This window comes from Perissodus microlepis, chromosome 12 (assembly GCF_051167445.1).
Source record: "Perissodus microlepis isolate ML-2025 ecotype Zambia chromosome 12, ASM5116744v1, whole genome shotgun sequence".
In the NCBI taxonomy this organism is placed as follows: domain Eukaryota; kingdom Metazoa; phylum Chordata; class Actinopteri; order Cichliformes; family Cichlidae; genus Perissodus; species Perissodus microlepis.
The window spans coordinates 34,368,496-34,394,733 of NC_140472.1; the positions used below are offsets into that span (position 1 = coordinate 34,368,496).

A 26,238-nucleotide genomic window follows, 5' to 3' on the forward strand; every position below is an offset into this window, starting at 1 on the left:
CGTTTGTTTTCCTTATGACCAACAGAGGCTTTTCTTTCTAATATTTCTGTTTTCATGCAGGCAGTTGAGCAGTTAAACATTAAGACCAAAAGTTTTAAAGATCTGCTCACAGATGAACCCTTCACAAGAAAAGATATTATAACTCTTCAGGTGAGATGTTGTTTCACGATTTTTATCCACCTACACAATGAAAGAGTACTTTTATTTGAGGAACAGAGACGTTGTTTTCTCTTCTTAGGACCCCACAAACCTGGATAAGTTCAACGTCTCCAACTTTTTCCATGTCAAGAACGACCTGAAAGTGTTGGACCCAGGTGAGCTATCAGTATTTTTCTGGTGATGGGTAATTCTCGCGTTATATAAATGTGCTATGGTAAAATCATCCATTTTCTCTTGCTCTTTCTGGCATGTTTCAGATGAGGAAAAGGCTAAGCAGGACCCAGCATACCATCTGAAGAGCACCAATCTGGAGACGAGGGAGACTTTAGCGGAGCTTTATAAAGAATACAAAGGGGATGAACTTCTGGCTTCCACCATGAAGGAGCCGCAGGCCAAGAAGACGGACAAATTAAATGCTGTAAGAAAACCATCCTCACTATGATCCTTAAAGCCACTTTATAGCTCCTGGTTTCATCATTGCAAGGCTCCATGCGCAGCAATGCCTTTGTGACCATAGAATAGAATAGAAGAGCCCTTTATTGTCATTCTACATGTACAACGAAATGATGGGTGCTCCACAACAACTGTGCAGGAGTTAAATATAAATAATAAGACAACAGAATAAATAACAGACAGGAGAAAATACAAACTAGAGAAAGGCAAACACTGGAGGACAAAGTGTTTGGAAGCAGTGCAAAGGACTTGGTCTGAGTATAGAGTTTGTGTGTGAGTGGCCTGAGTGATGAGGGTTATTCAGACCATGGCTCAGATTGGTGAGGTGGTGGGTACAAGGTGTCACCTATGTTGGCTCTAGTTTTCCTGAGACAGGAGGATCTGACGATGGTCTCGGGGCAGCAGAGGGCAGCCAGGGATTTTGGGGGCGGTGTTAATTACTCTCTGTCAGCCTTCCTGTTCTCAGTCGTGACCCCTGCGTACCAAACACCCAGTTAGGAAGAGCACACGCTCTCCACTGAGGAGCAGTAGAAGGCCAGCAGCAGCTTCTGGTCCAGGTTCTTCTTCCTCAGGACACGAGGAAGTGCAGCTGCTGCTGGGCCTTCTTTACCAGGGCGATGGTGTTGTGGGTCCTGGTGAGATCAGTGGACATGTGGGTGCCCAGAAACCTGAAGGTGGAGTCAGATTCCACCCGTTCTCCATTTATAGTGCAGACTAGAGCCTGACCACTATGGGATTTTTAAAACCGATGCCAATATTTAGTGATTTAAAAATCTGATATGTTTTCTTTCACATGACGCATGTGTAGTTATTTATTTACTTGTTTATGTTCTGCTTGACTCCTCCTGGAAACGGAGTTCCCCCTGATGGACAAAAGCATCAACCCTTCAAGATGGGTGAAGGGTGTTACTGCCATCTCTTTTATAAATGCCGACACACTAATTTATCTGCAATATTTAATACCAGTTAATATATTGGTCAGTCTCTAATTCCACGCCTTCACCTTTTGGGTGGACTTAGACATCTCATCTGCTGCTGTTATCTGCAGCTGTCTGTGTCCACAGCAGAGTTTAATCGCTAACTTAAGGTGATGTAGAGTCAAATGCCTGAAAAACCAAGTTGCTAGAAGTGACTTTAGTTAATAAGATTAGATAATATATTTGGACAGCAGTCTCATAGAAAGGGGGTCTTGGGTTGTTGGATGTTCTCTCTTTGCTTACATAGGTTTTCTCAGAAACTCTGGTTTCTCCCACCTTTGGAAAAACTCACTGCTGTTTTTAAACCTTTGAGCTTCTCATCTTGCTGCGTTTGGTTTCTTGATTAGTAAACACCATCTTATTTGCTATGAGCAATGAATTAGTCTTATAGGGATCTTTGGCCAATATGATGGCGAATCACAAAGACTCATGAATGGTTATTAAGAATATAAGTAATAATTTAAAAACTGTCCAGGCTCGGGTGTCCAAGCTTCTAAGCTGCTGAAGGAAAAGTCCCAACATTTAGACCAGGTGATGGAAACTGAGCCACGTGCAGAAGTATTTAGACAAGGATGCACTTTTCCTCCGTTTTGCCGACACGGCACCACACTGGATTTGAAATGAAGCCGACAGGATGTGACCTGAACCCTTATTCAACTTGTTTCACTAAACTGTTACATTATTTTATTTCATAGTTCTTTACTTTTGGACAAGCTCAAAACTAGTAATGAAGCTGACAGTTAATCGAATGTCATTGCTGAGAACTAATTTAACATAATTTAGGAGATTTTTCAGTTATTTAGTCACGTCACTGCAGCAGGTTTAAGAGAGCCTTCTAAACCAGGTGAAGATGTGCTAGTTTGACTTTGTCCACAGGGGGGAGCTAAATATTAGAAAATATATTCACAGTATTGTGGATGAGAAAACAAAAACAAACACCAGATAAAGCCCAGCTGTATCCAGGAACAGAAACAACAAAGAATAAAATATATTTACCGTAATCTAAGGAAGATTGATGGATAATATTTTGCATGTAAAATATTGTTGATAAAAAATAACATCAGTGTCAGAACCAGAGAGAGTAAAATGTGGAGCATGTTTATATCCATTTGAAAACTCAACATATACATAATGTAACCTTCCTCCAGGCCTGCTCTCAGTCATCATACCTCTGGGGAACACTTGCACACACAGACCGATGTGTAACAAAGGAGGTCACTGGCGGTGACGTTACCGCCGTGACTGTGCCCTTGAATTACTGGAAGGATGACGGCTGATTCAATTTGAGCCGCAGCTACACCTTCTTTCTTATCAGCTCTCCTTTGATGCTGCGCCGTGCCTCATTTTTACAGCACAGCTCATCCTTGGTCGCTCTCTGTGTCGAGTTCATAGTGACGCTTTGACAGCATCTGAGAGAAGAGGGAATATAGGTCAGACAGAGCGTGCAAGGTGAAGTCTGCACTTTCATGCGCCTTCACAAGAACTGGAGCAGAAGAATGCTAAGCGGGGACTGAAGAACAGACTTTTAGCTTTTGAAATCCATTTTCACTTCTCTGCTTTAATCTTCAGAGTTGTTATTCTTTCACTTGAATAACTCTAGCTGCCTTATCACATGTTTCTGGCATTGTTAGGTGTATATTACAATCCAACAATCGCTTTCTACTATAATTTAAGCTCAGATAACTTCTCTGGTGCTCCGTAATTATACCGTGATAGAAATCTTTCTGTTCTCGGCTCTTAATCATGCGGAGCCTGGAAAAGCTCACACGCCCTTTAGAGCAAACGAGGGGGCCATTCGAGTATGAGGCTGGAAAGATATGACGAGTGGAGAAGACGCTTCCTCAACTGGTGGATGAACCTTCAGGCCTTTTTAATGAGGAAATATCTGCCCTGGCTGCCTCTGAGCTCCAGTGGATTATTTCACAGTAGAGAAAAATGTACAATAATGAGAGAAAGTGATGAGTTTTTTTTAAGTATGTAATAATTACATTGTAAAATTTTACATATTTTCCCTGCATCTAGAATAATACAAAGACACTAAAGCAGCACAGAAGCTTGAGATCCACATACTGGCTTTTTTTCATACCTGTCCCCCTCCCTTGGGACTTAAAGCAGGTCATCCTGAATCAGTAGGTCAGTGGTTCATTCCCCAGCTCCTCCAGCCTGCATATCCAAGTGTCCTGGGGGAAAATACTGAACCGCTGATTATTCTGCCACCATTGATGTGACTGCTAAAAGGCTGTTCTTGCACATTTGTTGCACCTCTGATGTTCTATATAATTCTCAACAGGTGGCATTAAACAGCCTTGAACCTGCCAGCTTCAGTCCTGTCAGATTATGCCAGTTTATGTTTATATGAGAATAGTGCAAATACTGCATAGTACAGGTGACAAGCAGCAGCCTCATGTGTCCTGCCTCCTGCTAGCTCTGCTCAGGTGACTTAAAAACAAAGAAAAGTAGACTATTTCCTGGTGTGTGCTACGTGTTTTGAATATCATGACTTTAATCAAGAGTTGTGCAAAGTTTATGTGTAAGAATGACTTATGAGTGTGTCCAGTGGTCAATAACACTAGAAAAGTTATTTAATGCTGTTACGACCCGGCTCAACAGAACCATAGTCTAGGAGTATGATTCTTGCTTGGGGTGTGAGACGTCCCGGTTTCATATCCCGGACAAGCCCCCGGTTTCATATCCCGGACGAGCCCCCGGTTATGATGCGAAACAGCTCAAAAGCTGCAACATAAATATGGAGAGTAACACCAGAATTTCAACTAGAAGAGGTTTTATTTTCAACTATGTAGCAAGTTAGCTAAAATAGCTGGTACCACTAAGACGAAGACTAGTGTGGCTACATGAAAGTCTGCCTCGGGTATGCCTTTATCCACACCTGACTAGATGTGGTCAATTAGCAACAGCTGAACACTCTTGCACTGCCACTGCAAAGAGATTAGGGGCTGCAGAGGGGCGTAACACGTGCCACACGATAAAGACGCTAACAACACCCCCAGAATTTAGCATTAAGTAAACCTCTTGTCTTAATCATATTTATATTCAGCATCTTTTTGAGCTCTAATGACATATGACAGATCGGCATGACTTTTTAAACTTTTATCTTGTTCTTTTTTCCCCCTCAGGCTCATTACTCCACAGGAAGAGTTTCTGCCTCGTTCACATCCACGGCTATGACTCCTGCCACAACACACGAAGCAGGCAAGTGAACACATCACACACACAAAGCCTCCACAGAGTCCCCGTAAAAACAAATGTTTGGCTCATCTTCAACCTGCATTCATTCAGGGACGACTGGCTGCCCATGTGTGCTCTTTTTATTTATTTATTTATTTATTTTAAAAAGGAAAGTGCAGCTTCACGCTCACACGGTTTAAATGCAGCTGCAAGTGGGAGCTGCTTATTTCGACTGTTGTTTTCTTCTCCTGTCAGCCGCTGAGCTGCTTCATGAAAGAGATTTGCTGTTATGCAACTGTATAGTAGGTTCAGCACACTTCAGAAAAGGAGGACAATGTTTGGATTTAGTGACCTAGTTCAAGTTTCTGAGAAGGGATGAAATGGCTTGAAATATATTTATACAGAGCTCTTTATTTAGCGAAATACAAGAAGGGATTTGTATTTATTTTTTTAAACCAGTGTTTCTAGTGAAAAGCTAAACGCTGATGTTTAAAAACGGCTTTTTGATCTGGAGATTGTCAACAGGAGAAAAACACTCAGGCACAAATCTACATAGCAGCTTTCCCTGCAGACGCATGCAGGCCCTTTAAAGGTCAGAGATCTCACCTGTGCCAACATCAAGCTGAGACTCACAAAACAATCAATGAACTCTTAAGATTGTTTTTCAGAATAACTGTTCCCGCTTGACGTGCCAGCTATAAATGTGAAATATTTCCATCATATGCACGTCAACTAAATTTATATTTAAACGTATTTTACAGACGCTATTGCAGACGACACTGTGCGTTACCAGTATGTGAAGAAAAAGGGATACGTACGCCTGCATACAAACAAGGGAGACCTGAATCTTGAGTTGCACTGTGATAAGGTAAGAACGCTCGTATTTACGCAAAAACAGTAGGAATAATTTGGATGGTAATTGCTAATCGATAAGGTGGCAATAATTATAATAATCTGTGTTATACAATGAATAGATTTCAGCCGTTTAGCGTCGTACTTTTATTTTGAAAAGACAAGAAACTGAGGAGAAAGTGTGCAATTCAGCAGGTTTTACTGTTAGTATAGTAACAGTCGTCATTGATGTTTTCTTATGATCATTGCAGGACAGAACTAGAAAATAAAAGCTCATTAAAATTTGTAGGGTAAGTCGGGGGTTTCAGTTCTTAGCAGTTAGCACAGGAAGGACTGTGGGAAAATAAAAATATATAACTTTTTGTTTTTGCGGTGCCAGCTAGGTCTCTGCAGGCACTGAGATTTTGTGAGTTGTTTTTATCTCAGTATAAAAGCTGGACGTAGCTCTCAGGTGGGAGAAATGAAGCAAATGCAGGAGTGCCGTAAGCACAAGAACAAATGGGTGAGTGAGATGTGGGTGTAAGAAGGTGGGACTGGACATGTTTTCACTTCTTAGCTGTCAGAAAAGTTTCATATAATAAGGTGTGTAGCGTATGCACACACGTCAGGTTTGCAGTTTTTGTCGAACATGTTCCAAAGTACCCCGCATCAGAAGCTAAAACATTTTTGACAGTTATTAAGAGACTAACCATCAAAGTTTAAGCTTTCAGCTTCTTGTCATAACATTTTAAAAACCACCGGCTTAAATGGAGGCTGGCCTTAAACAGATGTTCATTGAGACAATGAACCAAACTACTGCATTAGGCTACATGAAAACAATGTGGAACGTGAAAGGAGCAGATGGCTTCACTTGGATATTAGCAATCCTAACTGCCAAAACGAATAGTTTTACAAGTGTAGCCTGTGAGGCTCTGATTCAGGTGACAGGGTGATTTCATTCTCCGCTGTAAGGTTTTCAAATTAAGTTTTACCTGGTGCATGTGTTTAAATAAATAGCTTTTAGGATGACTCACCTAAAACTGTGAAAATAGACAGTGTCCCCACCTCACACTTTGCCAAACTTATGTCTTGGCAAAGTGTTCACCCTTCTAAGCTTAGACGTGGGGGGGCTCCTGAGAGCCAGCGTGAACTCCAGGAACATATTTCTTCCCTGGTAACCGAGCGCCTCGTGCGTCTGGTTTTCATTGGCTTCTGAGCTGTCGAATCAGAATAATGAAGGGAAAGTTGCAGCAGTTAGACAAACCTGCCTTCTGTGCCCCACATCCTCCTCCACCCCGCCTTCCTCCCCAGTGGTTTCCTCACAAGATCGCAGCTCTATTCGTAGCCTGCTGTTTATGAATTAATAAGAGCTGCTTTACTGTCACATTCAGTCACACAGACCCAGATCCCACCTCCATGTAAGGTTTGCTCACTCAGCCTGCCCAGCCCTCGCTGTCCGCAAGGGGGTGGATTTTTGTAATTGTCCGACGGAGCCTGCGCTTCAGTCGCCCATGATATCAAAGCTTTATTATATTCAAAAACACCTTTGAAAATGTAAAGTCAGATATTTTTGTCTTTGAGTGTGGGTTTAAAGTTAAACAAGACGCACAAACAATGATGACTATTTATTCTTGTGAAGTGGATTGTGTGGGACCTATAAAATCTCAGCTGCAGACAAGTAAACGTCTGCAGCTAAAATGTAAATGAATTGAGTAATTTTAATGGATTTATGCTCCTCCACTCTTTCACATTACTGCCTGATTGCATGGCAGCGTGAGCGAGTCTGTAAACACGTGTGAATCAGGACATTTTCTACTTTTCCTTCTTGTCTGCGTCACCAAATGTTTCCATGCTGACACCAACTGATTGTTGACAATTTTAGGCACCTAGGCATGTTTTTAAGTTGAATTGCATTTTAGAGACTCGCAAAGTAACGCAAAAGCATGCACGCTAAATTAACCATTATTACAGAGCAGCAACAGCGAGAGGGAGAGGACTTGCAGACGTGTCTCTGACGCAGGAGACTGGTTAATAATCAAAGTTGAAGCACTGGGGGAAGAAGGAGGCTTTTATATTGATTTGTTATGTATTTATTCATAGAGGTGGTAGTAATCTGTTGAACCAGACAGCTTGTCCTTAGACAACTATTTTAAGACGTTCTTTTCAATTCCAAAAATCAGTTTTATATCCAAAAATATAGAAATAAATTACTTTGTGTGTGTGTGTGTGTGTGTGTGTGTGTGTGTGTGTGTGTGTGTGTGTGTGTGTGTGTGCTTAGTGGTTTAAAACAATAAGCCTCTTTGTACCAGAGTGCTTAGAAAATCTGGGATTTATGTTAGAGGGAAAAGGAGCCAGAGAGTTGATCACCCCCAGCAAAATCAAGATGTATGTGGAAATAAGACCAGCAGAGAGCTGTTAAAATAAAGAGGTTTAAACAGAGTATTTTATAAATCTGGGGAAACCACCAACTGTTGTTGCCGGGCCGGGGGTGTGTGTTTCTCTCGCACGAACACTCAGAGAGGTGTTCCTCCAGGCTGTTGACATTAATAACGGTAGACCTGACCGGCGTCATAGTCAAAGCCACGCCTTCTGCTCGGGGCTGTGTCGCCGCCTCGTTTCACAGACTACCAGTCAGTCAAAATTAGCGCCTGACGCTTGGTGTTTTGTAATGATTTACAAGACGGGTAAAAAGTTTCATAACACAGGAAGCACCTTCAATGAACCATTTTATTTTTCAACATTTAAATCGCTCTGTTGTAGATGTGAACTAAGCCTGCTTTCTAGCTACGAGCCCTACTTCATGACAGACTTATGGGTACAACAAACATTTTGTAGCAGGTCAGGCAGAGCTGAAAATGTGCCACTCAGTTTGTTTATGTGAATGTAAAACTTCACGCTGACAGTAACTGCTGCATGAAAGCTGAAATACAGCCAGTTCAGTGTTTTCTAAAGCTCCAATAAGAGAAGTCAAATATTCACATGGATGATGGAGTGAAAGTACACTTAGCTCCATAAGTACTTTTATTTTTTTACCATGCATAAAAACGGCTGTAGTTCCTGAACAGGAAAAGCAATATTTTTGTTAAACACGTCGAAATAAAGCTGAACTTCAGAACAAACATTGTGTCATTGTCCAAAAGTACTATCATGAACTTGAAAAATGCTAACAGGTTATGCAATTATGTATATGTGTGGGAAAGAAAACATATATATTGGTATATGACACTAGTTTGACACACTGGGCACTTTTTGACTGTTCGTGCTGGCACTTATCAAATGAGTGGTGATAAAATGAAAAGTATTGATCTTGTAGTGAAGAAGAAAATCACAAAGCTAAGCACCTGCGTTATTTTTCCTCAAGGTTCCCAAAGCGGGCGAGAATTTCATCCGTCTGTGCAAAAAGGGCTACTACGATGGAACGATCTTCCACAGGTCCATCCGGAATTTCATGGTAAGGAAATAATACCTGCTTAAAACACCTTCCTGCTTTTACCTTCCTCCACTAAAGCCACCAATTAATACGTGTCTGGATCGAGCTTTGAGACCTTTCTCTGTGATTCACAAGTTCCTTTCACAGATTTTTAAATAAATGCAACTTCACTGTATTAGAGGTCAAGAGTTTGCAGAACATGTGCAGTGGTCAGGCGCTGATGCTCTAATTACTCATTAAAAGCTTCAAATTGGCTCTTAAACAGACAGCTGATGGAACTGATGGATTTGGAAATTATGGTCTATGCTCGGCCTGCTGCATTTTAACTGAAATGTGGAGGATTTATATTGGCTTAAACAGTGATTAGAGTTCACATTATGAAGAAGTCAGGATGACCTGAATATATCTGGGTTCATCCTCCACCCCTGAATAATTAGAATCTGTGTTTTATTACATTGGTTTTTGTTGTAATCATGATAGACTTTATTTGCGTCTTTTCAGCTTAAGCTTTAAACACAGACGAGAATATGAGGCGGCGAGTCTGATCAGCCGTCGTCTGTGTATTTCAGAGCTGCTGCTTCCATAATTAAAGTGGCTCTGAGTGGACATCTGGTCCCAAGAGGACCCTTACCTTTTTCATTCTGTCCTGTGGCGTTCATTCACACTGGCAAGCTGTGAATTGTTTATACGTAATTACACTGCCACTAGCGCCTTCAGCTTACCCTCCGCAGCCCAAAAGGAGAGGAGGCCTCACAGAGAATCATTTCATAGCAACAAACACTTTAAAATCTGTGGCAGTGGCAGTAAAAGCACTGTCACTATAAAGCAGGACCTGTGAATCGCTGAACATCCAGAGATGGTTTTAATTTGAAACATGAGAGGCACAGACGTGTTGAACATCAACATGATGCAGCCGTCTAATAATTCAGGTTTAATATTAATTTAATAATATGTATACTTATTTACTGTATTAATGGGGAAGCATTACAAGCATTGCTTTTTGTCGTCTTTTGCACCTTTTTAAAGCTCTAACATGGGAGACCAGTACACTCGAGACGGTGCAGTGTTTGTTTCATGCCACGAGAGCTCTTTTGCATTAAAAAAACTCTTTGTGTTGCACTATTCAACGAACAGTAGAAAAGATTCTAGTGAAAAATAAGACAGTTAAAACAGCAGCAACAAAAGACAGCCAATCAGCAGTAAGGAGGAATGAGAGAGGGGGAAGCAGGTTAACAAGGGTGGCAGAAAAAGCATAACTGCACGGCTGGCACACTGGGGCGTGCATAGCATAAACCGTACCTAAAACAATATCCTGTTTCCACAAATTATGTTTGAGCAAACATGCTTCTGCTCTTCGTCGTCTCCCTTTCCCTGCAGCCGTTCTTTTCTTCTCTGTCACTGAGCTTTTGTTCTCTGCCCCTGCCTCCTTTTTAGAACATGGCTTCAAAGGCAACAGTGCAAAATGCAGAATAATCAGCTGCCTGTGCTGTTAGAAGAAAGTCCAAAACAGTTGATTCTGTTCATCTGATCACCATTGATCGGTGGTTGTTCATTAATGGTCATGACAATTTACATATTAATGATCAAGGAACTGACCTCGCGGCCCATTGTTCTTTCAGTAGTGCTAGTTTTAGTCATAAGGTTTATAAGGCTGGAGAAACCTGCAGTCACCTGAGACCGACAACGTCACCTGGATGATGATGAAACGTTTCTCCCACTGAGAATGTCCAGATGAACAGAATCCACTTTTTGGGGATTTCTTTACCTGGATGGTTGAGCATGCATCAAGACGTTAGAAGTGTTTTCTGCATGGAAGCACAGGAGGCCCACTCAGCAAAACTGTGCTCCACGGTGATGCTGGTGGTCAAAAGTTCAGAAAGCTCTTTAAACAAGAACACTAAAGAAATGCAGAGAACTGTAGAAGCACTCATAGGAACACCGGGCAAGTTTACAATGAACAATAGGGGCCAGTATCCTGGAAAGCTTTGAGTCAGGCTTCTAACAGGGAAACGTGACCCCAGGTTGGGTGTTTGGCAAGAAGGGAAACTTTATTTTTGTCAATTGTGTCGTTTATCGCATGTTTAAAAACTGATGAAACATCCAGAAGCCTCCCATCCAAAAGATAATCAATTTACAGTCACGTTTGGGGAAGAAAAACACTTAAAAATGATGTATCATTTGTTCCTGTATTGCAGAACAAAACCCGCATTTAGTTTTTCAGTGTGCAGCAGAGGAAGCTGAGGTCACCCAAAGGTCATTTTTTTTTTTTCTTTTTTCCAGATTCAAGGAGGAGACCCGACTGGCACAGGCACAGGTAAGATTAGCACTGCGCTTAAACTACATTTTGAATTCATTTGAGTGGTTGAATCATTAATAGTCCCTTTTTGGAAGCTTTGCGCAAATACTGCAAGTCAAGAGTGTTACTAAATACGGGAGTACATGCATACAAAGCAACAGAGATGATGTGGATAGAGGTGGCTGAGGGTAGAGTGCTGAATGGGGCTGTGGTGAAACACCAATCATCTAGTATATGCTGTAATTTTCCTGCTTTTACAACCACTTTAAAAGCAAAAGTCTAATTGACTGCTAGGCCACATGTAGTTAATTTCCTGCCTTCGTGTCGTCGGAGCCGATGTGAGAGTTTGCAGCACAAAGTGAGCTTTGTGTCTGTGGGCGTCTCTGAACACTATGCAAAACGCATCCAGCATGACAGATTTATAGAGGTGCAGAATTTCTGGCCTGTGGGCAAAATGTTCCTCGTCACCTGGACTGAACAGTGTGTGCACACAACTCCTTAGCAGACCTTCAACCGGACTTAAAGAAGGGATTCTCTGCAGTGCTTAAAGAGGCCGTTCATCCAGAATCAAACTGGTGTGTTTTCCCACTGGCTTGTAGAGCTGTTTATCTTTATAGATAGATTTATTATCAGTGGGTCAGTTTTGGAGATATTGGCTCTAGAGGTGCCTTTTCTTAAATATAATGGACTAAAATGGTATGCGTAGATTCATGTGAAATATTTTCGTTTTCTCACAGCTGTACGAGTATGTAAGGCCAAACTGCTACTGACTCACTTCCCTTTCTCAGGATTTTGCTATTGTCTGCTAAAGATATCATCCCCCTAATGAGGAAGAGGGCAAACGTTAGAGGTGGGAATCACCATACATCCCACGATACGATATTATCACAATACTTAACGCACGATACGATATTATTGCAATTTTTAAAAATATTTTGCGATATTCAGATTCTGTACATAAAGGTAAACTTTATCAATATTCATTTGATCTAATATCAAAGTCTCACACTCAGTCTTTCTCTCATTTCAGTCAGTTTTATTGTTGACAAACTGAACGGTTTGTATTACAGTCTAGTCCAACTTAACTGAATGCAACCATCTGGGACAATTATAGCTATTCTGAACTATGCAATTTATGAAAACTGTGCAGCCCATTCAGCAACTGAAGAATTTGAAAGTAAATTAAAACAAAATATAATTTTACATTAAATAAAAAAGTTTTAAACGTAATTAAAATAAAACATGTCTTAAATTAAAATAAGTAAACTGTCATGTTTATTGCTGCCAAAAAAAAGTTAAACACATTTGGACAGTGAAGGAATGTCAGGATTCTTGCTCAGAAAAGGGATCAACATGCTCTGAAGTCAGAGCACAAAAACCTTTTTTGTAACAAAATATCGATTTCTGCTGTCCCTGTATCGATACATTATTAGCAAACAAAATATCACGATACTACACAGTATCGATTTTTTCCCCCACCCCTAGCAAACGTTGCCTCTGTCTCTTGTTCCTGCCCGGTCTGTGTGCCTTTAATCCTTTGAAAGGCTTTGAAATTTTTAAAAAAGAGCATTTAAAATTAAAAGGTTCAGCAGCAGTCTCTCTGTGCAGAAATCATGACACGCTGAAGCCATAAAATCCACAGTACTTGCTGTTACAGTTTCATGTAGGAAGTGTTTTCTTCCTGATGTCGTCATCCACCAACCAAAAGAAGCAGGCAACAAGTTAGCAATAAAGGTCAGCTGAGGATGGACACCATTAGGAAAGAGTTGTTTTTTTAAGGGCTGAAAACCACCTAGCCACACGCTTAATGGAAAACATTACAACCTTTCTTTTCCCCTGTTGAGATTCTTTTGTTTCTGTAAGGCTATTAAGACAGACAGTAGGTTTCAAGTACGTGATTGTTACTTATTTTGGCAGATCCACAGTGGGCAAAGTATTCCTCTAATCATTTTTAATATTCGGATATTTTTGGGATGGCCTCTGGCATAGTGTCATATACAAGCCTGTTGCTCCCATCGTAACGAATAATAAGCCTCGCCAGCCTCAGGAGAAAAACCCATTACACTGTCCCTAAATTGAGACTCTCATCATGGGTAGATACGTCATTTTTATTTGCAGGGTGATACAGTTGCTCGGTGTGCTACAAATAGTTACTGTTCACAATACTTTTGTGTGTTTCCATTGAGTAATCGGATCATGATTTCTGGAAAGACGATCTGTAAAACATTTTTTTTAAATATAGCTTTTTTTACTGCCTGCAAGCAAATGCCATCTTGTTCCATTATGTTCAAGAAAAGGCAGACGACTCTACAGCCTATATCTCCAAAAGGCATAAATTAGATTTTGGGTGAACTGTTCTTTTAATAGTCCCAAAGCACGTTGTAGGGTGCAGTCTAGCATGCTGTTTGTATAATAAAATGAACTGTAGTGAAGGTTTGGAGTGCGACTCTCAATCTGTTGTTTTGCTTTGGCCCTTTTGTGGAAACCAAAGCAGATGTGATGAGTTTCACATGTTGTTTAATGTGAAGTTTTCTGAATATCTCAAATACAAGCATGAGGTAAAAAAAAACAAAAAACCTAATTGTGTATTTTAAGGTAAAAAAAATATTAATACTGTGTGTGCATGGGGAGGTAGTGATGTTAAAATAAGTTATTAGGTCATGTTGGAGTGCTTTCCTGTCAGGAGTTTCAGGAATTGCTGAAATGTTTTGAGCAAATCTGTCTTTTTCACTTCCTGTATATGACATTCAGCTAACTGCTCACTGTAGCGTTAATGCTTTGCCAAGTTTTGAAAAGCTTCATTTATCTAAAACCCTGCAAGATCAGGTGCTTTGGCCAGAGCTGAGTTTTAAATACTGAATCGTGAACTCGCCGATGCACACGCTCAGGTACTTAGAAATGCTAAAAAAGAATGTTTATTAGGCTGAAGCTGTCTTCACGTCTCTTCCTTCTTTCCTGTTTAGGTCGAGCAAAGTTTAAGTTTGTACCATTGATTTAATTTGAGGAATATTTGAAATTCCCGACAGAGGGATTTTCACTTTAATTTAATCGTTAACTCGCTGGTGGGAATTAATTTCTCCCTTGGCCCTCCTCTCTCGCTCACCTTCATTTACGATCCATTCGTAGCGAGGTAAAATGTCAGCGACTTTATAAATTATACAAAAATGTCACCGGGGGAACGTCATGGCTGCAGAAGCCTCTAAAGAATTGATTGGTTGGTTGTATGCATTGCAAACGCAAACACACTCACGGGTACATATTGTGCCTATGTGGAGACACACACACACATGCACGTACACCAGCTGGCAGCACGCAGGACAGTGAAACACATCTCAGGGCGACAGATCCTTTCCCCTGTTGGGAGCCAATAAGCCCCTGCCGTGCGTATTCCTGTATACTCATTATGATGATTCTTAATGATGAAGTCAGTCTGAATAATGATTCACAGCTGAAGGCTCTCAACACGCCTCCGTGTTCAAGGGCAACCGGGTCTCTTGCCTGTCTCTCTCATGGTGCAGGAATCTGAATAAGTGGTACTGGCAGAGCCGCTAACTCGAGTTGTTTTCATACAAACTAATTTGATTTGTTACTTTCACAATATAAAAATATAACATGCACTTATGTGGAGCTGAAAGCTGAAAACAAGGCTTGGACATGTTTCCTTTTTCCTAACAAACTTCGAAGTTGTTTTTCCGTCCACTGTTTCTCACTAAAACCCTCGCGTGTCCTCGAGGCTCGACATGTCTCCTTCTGTTAAGCATTTGTTGATGTTTTTATTTTTGAAACCTGCGTTGCGTTTTCCATCTGTTTATACCAGCTAGCAGTCTCCTTTTTCCCACCCTTAGGGCATGTCAGCTGTGGATCAGCGAGAAACCACAGTTTATTTATACAACCGTGTGGGTCTGTGGATAAATGACAAGCATTTCTTTACTGTACACACATGACCAATCTGGTTAGGAAGCTCAAAGTGCACTTTTCATCCTGGTCATGGGACAGTCGATCGGTTTGTTTTCCCCTCAAGGATATTTAAGGGAGCGTAGGAGTTTGTCCAACCGGTCTATATGTGTTTTGTGGACTTGGACTCGGTCACTGTGGGGAGTGCTCTGGGAGTGTGGGGTCATTGTTACACCCTGCCTGGCCTGTGTACAACCATAGGGAGAGTCTGGCTCACATTGGCAGCAGTAAGTCGGACTCTATCCCAGTTAGCCAGGACTGTCCTCTGTCACCAGCTCGGTTAATAATTTTCACAGGTTTGTTCGATTATATTAAACAACAACCTCCAGCTCTCACTGGGGCGCTTTGCAGCTGAGTGTGAAGCACATGGGATGAGAAGGAGCACCTCCAAGTTTGAGACCATGGCTCTCAGGCAGAAACGACTTGTTGGCCTAAGTGAAGGAGTGGAAGGGAGTCAGAGCTGCTACTCCTCCACATCAAAGCAACGCGTTGAGGTGGTTTGGGAATCTGATTAAGATGCCTCTGGGGCTCCTCCTATGAGAGGTGTTTCAGGCGAGTCAGAGCGGGAGGAAAACCCCGGTTAGGAAACCCTGGGGCAGAACACACTGGAGAGATTATGTCTTTGCTCAGACGGCTGCCGCCCCAAACTGGACCCGGGTTAATTTAGATTTACTTTCTAAACGAAGAAAAAACTCGTCAGGCATACAAGGGCTTTATTAATTCCTCATGTTACAGCAGTACAAGCCTGAGCAAGAAGAAGTGAACTAGAGTATATTAAAAAAAGAGATACGAAAAAGTAGTGCGCAAATTAGGAAAAACCCCAAAACATAAATATAACGTTGTATGACCATACTCAGTCTTTCTAAAATGTATTACGAAATCATTCACTCACCATGTATTCTGCATGCTTTGCAGCCATGCTATAACCAAAACCAACTTTGTCCTGGTGGGGAGGAGGTCACGGTCCACCCACACAAACACAGCTGAGTTTATTTCTCTCTCTAAAGCGTGAAGAGAGAATATCGGTAATTATTTAGCCTTCTGTGGTTAATGAGTGGATGGATATGAGAGAGAAAAGTGCTATATAAATATATTTAACTTACTTTACTTGCTTACTTTTTACCTCAGACTTATAGCTCTGCCCGTAGGGGTGTGGGGTCTTTTCACCAACAGAGTAGCAACATTGGAGAGGAAATAAACACATGCACAGTTACATTAAGCTCCAGCGGAGAGAGGCTGGTCTTCAAAATGTGAATAGCGCCCAGTAAACACAGCCAGTGAGCCAGGATGCTTAATCCCAAGACCTTGAAAGCTGGACAGCAGGATGTACAGCATCCGTCAACAGTTCCTGCTAACATGACCCAGTGTTTGCAGTGTAAAAGGTTTAGCCTGAGCAAATATTGAAGCTTTACCTGCAGAAACATTTTCAGCCATGTTACCAGAGCGCAAGAAAGTGTTAAAACTGCACGTCAATTAGGACTCTGAAGCAAATATGTTATTAAGGACTTGACTATTTCTGTTGTTTCCCATCGTGACGTAATGTTTTGTGTTGTTTTCCTTCTCTCGGTCATTCTTTCCCCATCCTCAGGAGGCGAATCCTTCTGGGGAAAACCTTTCAAGGATGAGTTTCGCCCCAACCTATCCCATACCGGCCGGGGGATTCTCAGCATGGCAAACTCTGGTCCAAACACCAACAAATCTCAGTTGTAAGACATATTTTTCCTAAACTTAGAACAGTTGCCCAGAGCTTGAAAGTCAGCCGGCAGGGAATTATGTTGTGTTTCGTCTGTGTCGTTGTCTCTGCTGAGCGTACACAGAAACTCGTGTTAACACAGCCATTAGTTCTTTTTACTTTTTTGCTGTTTAGTGTTAAATATCTGCCATTTGTTTCCCAAGTTATAAAAGCCAACTGGGGCAAATTTTGTCACAAAAGAGCTCTCTGATCATTCAGCTAATATTCCACAGTTCCTTGTTTCCACTATTTCCAGTCTTTTAAACCTCCATGCTTTAGCCTTTTTAGCCTGTGTGTATTATTGAAGGGTATTTCTCATATTTTGTAAAATAAGGCTGGCTACTATTTCCAAAACTTGTGTAACTTTTTAAAAAAATTCTCCCTCCAGCTTCATCACATTTCGATCGTGCACCTACCTCGACAGGAAGCACACAGTATTTGGAAGGTAAATCTGTCTTTTAAGTGTTATCATATTCACTGTATGTGTGTACTGTGTCTATGTGTTTATTATTTGGGTGTGAAAGGCAACAGTCCTGACAGTTTCCTGCATGTTCTTCCTCTTCTCAGTCCTCACTCTCTATCTCTCCTTCTCACCTCTCATATTATCTTTCATACACGTGGTCCCAGTACTCTGACTTCTAAACTGACTTCTGGTCAAAAGCGGTGAAAAATTTAGGAGATGCTGAACCTAAACTGATGGCTTTCTCTCTCTCTCTCCCTGCTAAGCGAATGGTCGTCTTTTGCAAAAAGCCTTGACTGTTGTCTAAAAATATTCAGACTGCTTTTAACAGGCTGATTCTTTAGATGCTCAGCACACTATAAAAGCTTCAGTTTTAACCCTGCAAGCAGCTTTTTTTACCGCCTAACCCAGTGTCTTTGCACATTTAACTGAGACCTAGGCAACCAAACCAGATCTATTTAGGTACTTTACAGAGGACACTGTTTCTGCAGGGTCGTCAAGAATATTTATTATTGTTCAAGTACTGAACATAATGTGTTTGTTTTTAATTGATGAGGAAACACTTCATCTTATTAAATAACCTTCATGGGTTGCATAAATGATGTCGAATGGAAAATTAAAAATGTCTAAAGAAACTCGTAACACTCGTATTATTGATGTGTGACCACATCCTCAGTGTTTTCTGATTAAGGGGAATCACACTTTCAGACTGCTTCTTTATGCATTTTTAGTTTTTGTAAGTGATTAAATGTTTAGCTCCGTGACGGATAGATTATTTTTCCATCGTCTAACTAGCTTTTTTTATTTATTTATCTTAACCTCCTAAGACCCGAATTCTTTCATGGCATGCATTTTTAATTTTTCTTTGCTATTTGGGCTGATTGGGACCTAAAGAATGTAAAAACAAAGAATTACCAGATTTTTTTTTTTAACCTAATTTTTGTTTTTGAGAAAAATGAGAGCCACATATGAGGACATTCGTTTCAAATTTTGATAGAACAGTGGCAGCATAATGTTCTCATAAGTAGATATCAGGCCCTTGTAGAGAAAATTTAAGTATTTTGGTCTAGATGTCCCAAAATGTGATGTCCATATATGTGGACGCCAGGTCCTAGGAGGTTAAAAAAGGGTCACGTTTAAAATGTCTTGTTTTGCTTGACCATAATGAATCGTATAACACGGAGGCATCACTTCATGTAGCCGAAACCAGGAGTCTTTTTTTTCCTCATGCAGCTCATTGGTTTCTTTTATTAGCATTTTTTGTGTGTTTGCAAATGTTAAGATTTTTTTCTTCCTTTATTAGAAGAAAGACAGAAATTTTGGGGTTTGATATGCAACAAATGTCTCTGACTGTATTTTAATGAGGGATGTTCAGATATAGCGCCAGCACTCCAAACACACATTTTATTAATTCACTGCACTTTATATACAGAACAAAAACTCTGTCGGGCTCGTCTGGAGCTGGTACGTTTTCTGGGTTGACTTATGATATATTTTTGTGTGCATTATTTTGCAGTACACAGTATACTGTTGTTGCTATGACTCTATCTGGTTTTATCTCGACATGTTAGGTAGTGGAGCTACGAGACGGTGAATTTTTGTTGTTATTTTCTCAGTTAATCGATTATTATTATTAATCTGCACGTGAATTCTGGCTTCACAATATTTTTTTCCTGAAAAGTGACAGGATCGTTTTATTTGTTGTCGTAAGTATTTCAGATTCATTTAATTTTAATTCACTAACTGATGAAGTGTTTTTTTTCCCTGTAAAAATGATTAGTGGGAGTGCTTTGTGTTGTTGTGTTTGTGATGTTGTGATGATTTGCCATTCGCTGGATTAGCCCAAACACCTCTGTGTTATTTTATCTGGCAAATGATTTTATTTTGAAAATCGGTTATATAACGCTGGTTCTTTGTACCTTATATAGAGGATGTTTGTTCACATTGCAGGTACCTGTTGTGCAGACAGGTGGGATCTTAATTTATATCTTAATGTAAATTTGCAAAAGAGGCTCGAGCTGGAAGGCCTAGAGATAAAAACAATGTGTCGGGTCACCGGGAGGTAGGGAAAAACGTTTAAAACGCTACAGTTTGATCTGATGCCGCAGGTCAGTGAGTCATCAAGTGTTTGTGCTCATCGGTTCGCCTGAACGTATGAAAGCAGAGCACACGAGGATAAAGGAGCAGCTGGAGAAAGAGTTTGCAGTTTAAAGAGTAAAGTGAGAGCAGCTTCTTAAAATGCTCTGCACCAGGGGAGCCACTAACAGACTACGTCAAAACGACGTGACAAAGCTCGAGTGATGAATCCAGTGAGGAGTGTTATCAGCTAAACCTGCAGCTCCTCCTGGCCTCACTGAGCTTTATCAGCGAGTCAGCTTTTTGTTTGGCTGCCTGGACCTAAACCTTTCCATTTTATTTCACACTCACTGCTCCCTGAGTCATTTTTGCCTGCAGAAACCAGCCTTTTAACAGAAAATGCTCAAAATGCTTCTGAATACCTTACATGCTCTGCACTAAATGGCAGACAGGGTTAGTTGAGTGTTTATCAGCCAAAAAGCCAGATTTTTCCAGCAGGAGTTGGAAGTGTCTAAAAGCAGAATTAATTGTAGTGAGTGCTGGGCTTCGATTCAGAGCCTGACTCCATAGAAACGCTGTTCTGTTTCTATAGATTTAAACTGAAAAAGCAGCTGTTTGCTGATGTTCACAGCTTGTTTAGCTGTCCCCATGTGCAGACGATGTTCATTCACTAAGGAGGTTATAAGCTGCGTGACACACTGGCATCATAATTCATGTTTACCTTTTTGTTTTTCATGATGAGTTCATGTATATATATATTTATTCTATATTTAATTAATGCTCGAATTGCTTTTCTGTGTCATCAGATATAGATTACCTGATGTAAACACGTGTTTTATATGTGCATCTTGTTGAAACCACCAAATCAAACCCAGCTGCAAACTAGTGTGTAATTTCCACATCTCCTACAGAACAGTATTCGTTAATATTTATATAGTTTTACTTACAAAGCTTAAAGTTTCAGAGCCCTAATGTAGAGGGATCATGTTACAAATAAACTGTAAAATTAGAATATATTAACTTGAATTAAAATATTAATTTTACCGCTCTGTGCACTAAATCCCAACAATTTAACAATTTTCTACAGCGTTAATCTCTTATTTACAATATTTTGACTATAATATTTTGTGATGTCTCTGAGGCAGCGCTCGTAAGGATTGATGTGTGAAACAAGCACAGGGCCTGAAGCAGAAAGCTGCCTCTAACCACCATCTGAAAGCTGCGGTTTTAGGTTTTGTTAAGCCAGCTAACACAAAATAGTCCTGCTGTGTTGAACTTCCTTTGTCGTATACCTCTCAGGGGCCTGAGAGTCTCCATAAGAGTCTACACCTAAACTCTGAGTCGATTAACTGTGACGATGGGAAACTGCAGAGTTTCCAGTTCCAGAAAGGCTCATCAGAGTTTCTAATAAGCTGAAATAAATTACAAAATTATAGAAATCCTGGTGTGAGGTTTGGCATCTGTAGCAGTCATACACCTTACAAATAAGATGATGATGCTGGCATTCATACAGCTGTGTTAGAAAACCACAATTAGTCACTCCAATGGTCAACAGGACGAGCAGGGGAGCAACTGAAGGCTGAATGCAAGCTAAAGAAAGAGTTTTACAAATCAAGTCAAGCTCGTCCTCCGTTACTGACTCTCGATGCCGATAGAAGAATCCCAGCTGATGGGGTTTCATGATGAAATAGGTTCCCAGCCTGAATATACATCATCATTGTGTAATTGCACTGTGCTCGTCCATAACACATGGATGTATGAAACATGTCGCCTGTTGGTTTGTGAAGACTCGTTTTGAAGTGTTCTGAAACTGGACGTGAGAGGCGTCAGTCCAGGAGTGACCACACGTCAGTCAGGACAGTGACTGGCCATTAAAAAAGGTGCAGGTTAAAGTCCTGGAATCTGTTGGTGTTTACAGGTGTGATATGAATCGACTCAGTACATTATCAGTCAGAAAGGAAGGTTAAAGTCAAACACCCTCCTGCAGTGGAAGGTGAGCGCAGGGCAATCACAGTTCAGCTCTCTTAATGTAGATGGATCAGCTCATGGCGATGTAAGCTTCATCATGCTCCTCTCTCTCATCACATCACTCTTAACATGGATGTGTCATTTTAAATGGTGAAACTGGGAATGAATTATTTAGCAGTCTGAGTCTCTCATGGCTACATTTTCATGATATGTTTTATGACGGATACGATCCTCTTCCTGGCAAAGGTCGGCATGATGGGACCTTTGTCAGGACTCGGCAGCGTATAAAATGAAGGACGTGTCGTGTTTTTTCTCTGTTGCAGGGTGGTCGGTGGATTTGAGACTCTCACAGCCATGGAGAACGTGGAGAGCGATCCCAAAACAGACAAACCAAAGGTATGAAGCAGTGAGGTATAAGGTTGGCTTTTGCTTGTAAATGTATGAAAAGACGTATCAGTCCACAGGTTTGTTGTATGTCAGATTTTTTACATTTTAAATGGTTGAGCTGTAGTTTTAAAATGAGTTAAAGTTTCTGGATCGGAAACATTAAAAGCAGCTGAGGAGAACAAGACGTCATGCCACGGATACACAGATCATCTGAAGGTCAGATACCAGGACTAGAAACGATGCAGGGAGCGTGAGAGTTCTGTTTAACAGCTGTACACAACAAAGAAATCCAGCAGCAGTTTTCCAAGTTTACCTTAAAGTTAAATCAATGAATAAAAATTGGACTAGTTTAGTTAGAATTTAGACTCTTTATTTTCAACCAGTATTTTTTTATTTTAACTTTGTAGAACATATTTTAACCTGGATTAAGAGTGTGTAACAGAACCTACATGCTTTATCATTTCCACATCATTTAATGCTTTAATGTTTGTTTGTTCCACAGTCGGAGATCAAGGTCATAAGCACGACAGTGTTCGTGGACCCGTATGAAGAAGCTGATGCACAGGTTTGAATTTTTCTCTATGACGTGACTGTCAAACCATAAATATCTTTATAGTAGAGGCGTTTCAGAGGGAAACAGCTTTGTGCTGTTTTCAAACTTAAGAATTTGTGTTTGTGTTTCTGAGAAGTCTAGAATTCCCTTATCGAGTTTTTAAATGAAAATGCCAACTGTGTAGATAAAGTAGTTCCTGTGGGAGGGGCTTAAGGTGTACAGGCGTGTACAGTGTGGCACTTGGGGGTTGATTTGCTTGTTGCCCAATAGTGATGGTGCTAACCTCTTGAAAAGTTTGTTCTTTTGAGCAGTTGTAAAAGTTTGTAGTTTTTATTCAGAACCATCGCGCTCTGCCTCGTTTGGCTGGTAAAGATAATTCCCACCTCTGCTCGTGCTCGAGGCCTCTTACACAGTCTGCGCCAGCACTGACCAGCGCCACAGATCACATTGGTTTCCTCTAACTTTCTCCTTCAGATGCCTCAGGATCGAGAAACTCTTGTGGTGCAGAGCTCAGTAAAAAATGATTTAAAAATGATGAGGAGCTTGCTCCTGTTCTCAACAGGCTACCTTCAAGCTTGAAAACTGTAGCCGCAGAGCCAGCTCTCATCGCCGGTGATGATCCTCGAAAGTCGAGTCAGTTTGAAAAAGAAGCGGGCTGTAAACTTCAGAATGTGCAGTGCAAGTAGTCAGCATGGGATTTCTAGTCAGCAGTCTAAAAATAGCAGCTGTTTGGACACGACTGAGATGTTGACCTTGAACAGGAGATCGGAGGAATGTAAAGCAGATAAGCTTTTTGATTTTTATAGGTCTGCTCACGGAGTGTCTGGTCACAGCTCTTATATTGACAAACCTGGCAGCCCTGTGTCAGAGTTATTATTCAAACCCATCTATCCTGTGAGTTTTGTGTGGATTTACATGATTTTTGCCTCTCAGATTGCCGCGGAGCGAGAAAAGGAGCTACAGAAGCAGGAGGAGGAGAAACAGCAGGCCAACATCGCCCTGAAGAAAGCCAAGGAGGAGCGGGCGCCAAAAACCTTCAAAGCAGGTGTTGGAAAATACATCAACCCTGCCACAATGTAAGGAACACACGTGAATACAGATTACTACAGTCTCCCCTGTGCTTTTAATGCAGAAATGACTCATTCATATGCACCAGCGAGACTATGAAAGCTGCAAGCGCACAAACACGAGTTAAAGAGTGTTTCTTTCCACTCCGTTGACAGAATTTACATTAAAAAGTTGCAGCGTTTTCTCACCATCTGATGTAAGAGACTAGAGAAAGTGGAAAGCAATGAATGGATGATAAAGTATGATTATATAGCAGCATAGCAAGAGAGAATGGGAATAGGCATATTGTATGAAATTGCCAGTTATAGAGAAGATTGCCAATTTTCCCCACAGGGATAATTCAGGGTTATTATCCATAACATATTTTTGATATTCCTTTTGTTTTCACATGTTTTGGCATAATATTTAGAATAACTTTAACTTTTTATTGCTCAGGTTTTCTGTTCAAATTGCTCAGTCGCTGGGTTATAAAACAGATGGATCCAAACAATAGAGTTTTGTCCTCTGGCTCTATTTTATTAGTCCATAAAGGGCCTCTTATGGTGTTTTATGGGATCATTCTTTTGGGGGGTTTTAATCTATCGTGTTAAGCTTTTAACTGTGTTAACATGTAATGCGGTTGGTTAAAATTTGAAGAAGCAGTCGTGAGTAGTCGTGCTGCAGCTGTGGTTTGATTTTTGATTTGGATCATAATGTGGCTGAATTTGTTTTTCTTTTTAACTTTGTTTCCACCAGCTGTTTTTGTTTGTTTGTTTGTTTGTTGTTTTTTTTGATAGCAAAACGCAGGAGGGACAGGTACAGGTCTAGATCATGACGTTTAGGTTATTATATCGCAGCCACAAGGTATCAGGATGCCGGTGGTCATCGGTGGTCCCACAGAAGCAGTGGGACGATCAGACTGCGGAGCAGATTCATGTCAGTGTGTGGGACTGTAGCCTGAGGTTTATAACATTAACTGTAATCGTGTCACAGTGGAAACATAATCAAATGAGTAGTTGAATGAATTTTTCTCTCCAATTTATTCATCAGAGTGTGAATGTTGGATAGGAAGCACTTGTAGAAAAACGTGCTGGTGTGAATAAGGCACGTATATAAGAACCAGTCCATTTACCAGACAAAACGGGACATTTCCTCAGTCTCTAAGGAACCGTTAGAAGCATTAAAACATTTTTAAATGTACTTTCACAATGTACAGACCAATCTGTCAATGAATCGATCAACAGAAAACTCAGCAGTGCTTTTAGGCCACAAAGACTGAAGGTACGCCCCACCGCCCCTTTTTTTGGGTTGACTTTTACTTTCACTAAGAAGAAATGCCTGAAAATATGAGCCCAGCATGCAGACAAGGACATGCACAACAGAATTTACAAAGAACAGAGTTATAAGAAAGATTAAAGAATTATCTGCAAGAAGCAATATGTAAATGGATCTTCGTGTGTTCATATTCTGCTTCTTTTCTCTCAGAAAACGTTCAGCTGCTGAAGATGAAAGCGGTCCGTCCACCAGCGGCACGGCAGCCAAGAAGTCCAAAGGCAAAACCAGCTTCGGAGACTTCAGCTCCTGGTAGCACTGACACATTCTCAATTTACCAGATTGTATCTTTACTGGTCAGAATGGCAACCAGCAGAATTACTTTTATTCTTTTTTTTGTGTAATGTTTTTCTTCTCTCAGTAGCATCGGCTTTTTGACAACTATCAATTAAAGCTTCTTTTTTCATAAAGACTGTTTTCTTCATTATTAAAGATAATCTTATCGGTATTTGGATTAAATATCTCACTGATGTTTCGTCCTGGATGGTTTAATAAGTGTTGCTATGCTACTACAGTTAGCTGCTTGCTAGCAACACTGGCATAATTAATTTACAGTGTCTATAGTAAACAAAAGCTATATGTTTATGGGTTCAGTGGCTAGTTTCACATCTTTATAGAACATGCAAGGTCTCTTAAACAGATCCACCTCTCGTTTGAGTAATGCCTCATTAAACAAGGAGGACTTTACGGCCGCTACATTCATCTTTTATGTACAGTCTATGCACACATCATGCAGCACTGGAGTTAAAGGCTGTTTGAATCAGATATAAAATTCAGATATAAAACCCAAAATCGGTGAGTCTGTGCAGACAGATCATCTCCGCTGAGGCTTCTGCATGGCACAGATGATAAAGTGTATTTAACACGTTTTCAAACCCGACAGTCAGATAGCCTCCTGTGAGCAGCACCCAGAGATAGTGGGGAGGAAGAAGTCACGTTTACCAGCCTACGAAATGTAACTAAAGCGTGGTTCAGCTCAGGACTGATAGTGGATATGCAGGTGGCTCATAGAGCAGTGATCGAGAAGCAGTGTGGAAAAGTCTTTGACCTAATCTTGCAGCATCTAGAGCAGGGGTGGGGAACTCCAGGCCTCAAGGGCCGAGCTCCTGCAGGTTTTAGATGTGTCCTTGATCCATCACAGCTGATTTAAATGGTTAAATTACCTCATCAACATGCCTTGAAGTTCTCCAGAGGCCTGGTAATGAACTCATCATTGGATTCAGGTGTGTTGACCCAGGGTGCGATCTAAAACCCGCAGGACACCGGCCCCTGGAGCCTGGAGTTCCCCACCCTGATCTCGAGCGATGAGCCTCAAAGCTCACTGTACTCGAAAGAAAAAAGCTCTTAAGTGGTTTTTTTTTTTTTTTTTTTTTACGTTTTCTGAATTTCATAGTTCA

At 40.8% G+C, this 26,238-nt stretch overlaps 1 protein-coding gene across 1 annotated transcript in view; it reads left to right on the forward strand.

Moving 5' to 3' along the window:
• Nucleotides 1-25,251, forward strand: part of ppil2 (peptidylprolyl isomerase (cyclophilin)-like 2) — a 30,502-nt gene extending 5,251 nt beyond the window's left edge. The window contains exons 8-20 of the mRNA XM_084945828.1: nucleotides 61-150; nucleotides 239-314; nucleotides 417-577; nucleotides 4,724-4,799; nucleotides 5,537-5,643; nucleotides 8,968-9,057; nucleotides 11,317-11,350; nucleotides 16,875-16,992; nucleotides 17,407-17,463; nucleotides 21,846-21,918; nucleotides 22,412-22,474; nucleotides 23,396-23,538; nucleotides 24,995-25,251. Coding sequence (XP_084801954.1) covers nucleotides 61-150; nucleotides 239-314; nucleotides 417-577; nucleotides 4,724-4,799; nucleotides 5,537-5,643; nucleotides 8,968-9,057; nucleotides 11,317-11,350; nucleotides 16,875-16,992; nucleotides 17,407-17,463; nucleotides 21,846-21,918; nucleotides 22,412-22,474; nucleotides 23,396-23,538; nucleotides 24,995-25,097 — 1,191 coding nt within the window. The 3' untranslated portion in view covers nucleotides 25,098-25,251. The remainder of the gene's footprint in view (nucleotides 1-60; nucleotides 151-238; nucleotides 315-416; nucleotides 578-4,723; nucleotides 4,800-5,536; nucleotides 5,644-8,967; nucleotides 9,058-11,316; nucleotides 11,351-16,874; nucleotides 16,993-17,406; nucleotides 17,464-21,845; nucleotides 21,919-22,411; nucleotides 22,475-23,395; nucleotides 23,539-24,994) is intronic.
• Nucleotides 25,252-26,238: the final 987 nt, after the last annotated feature.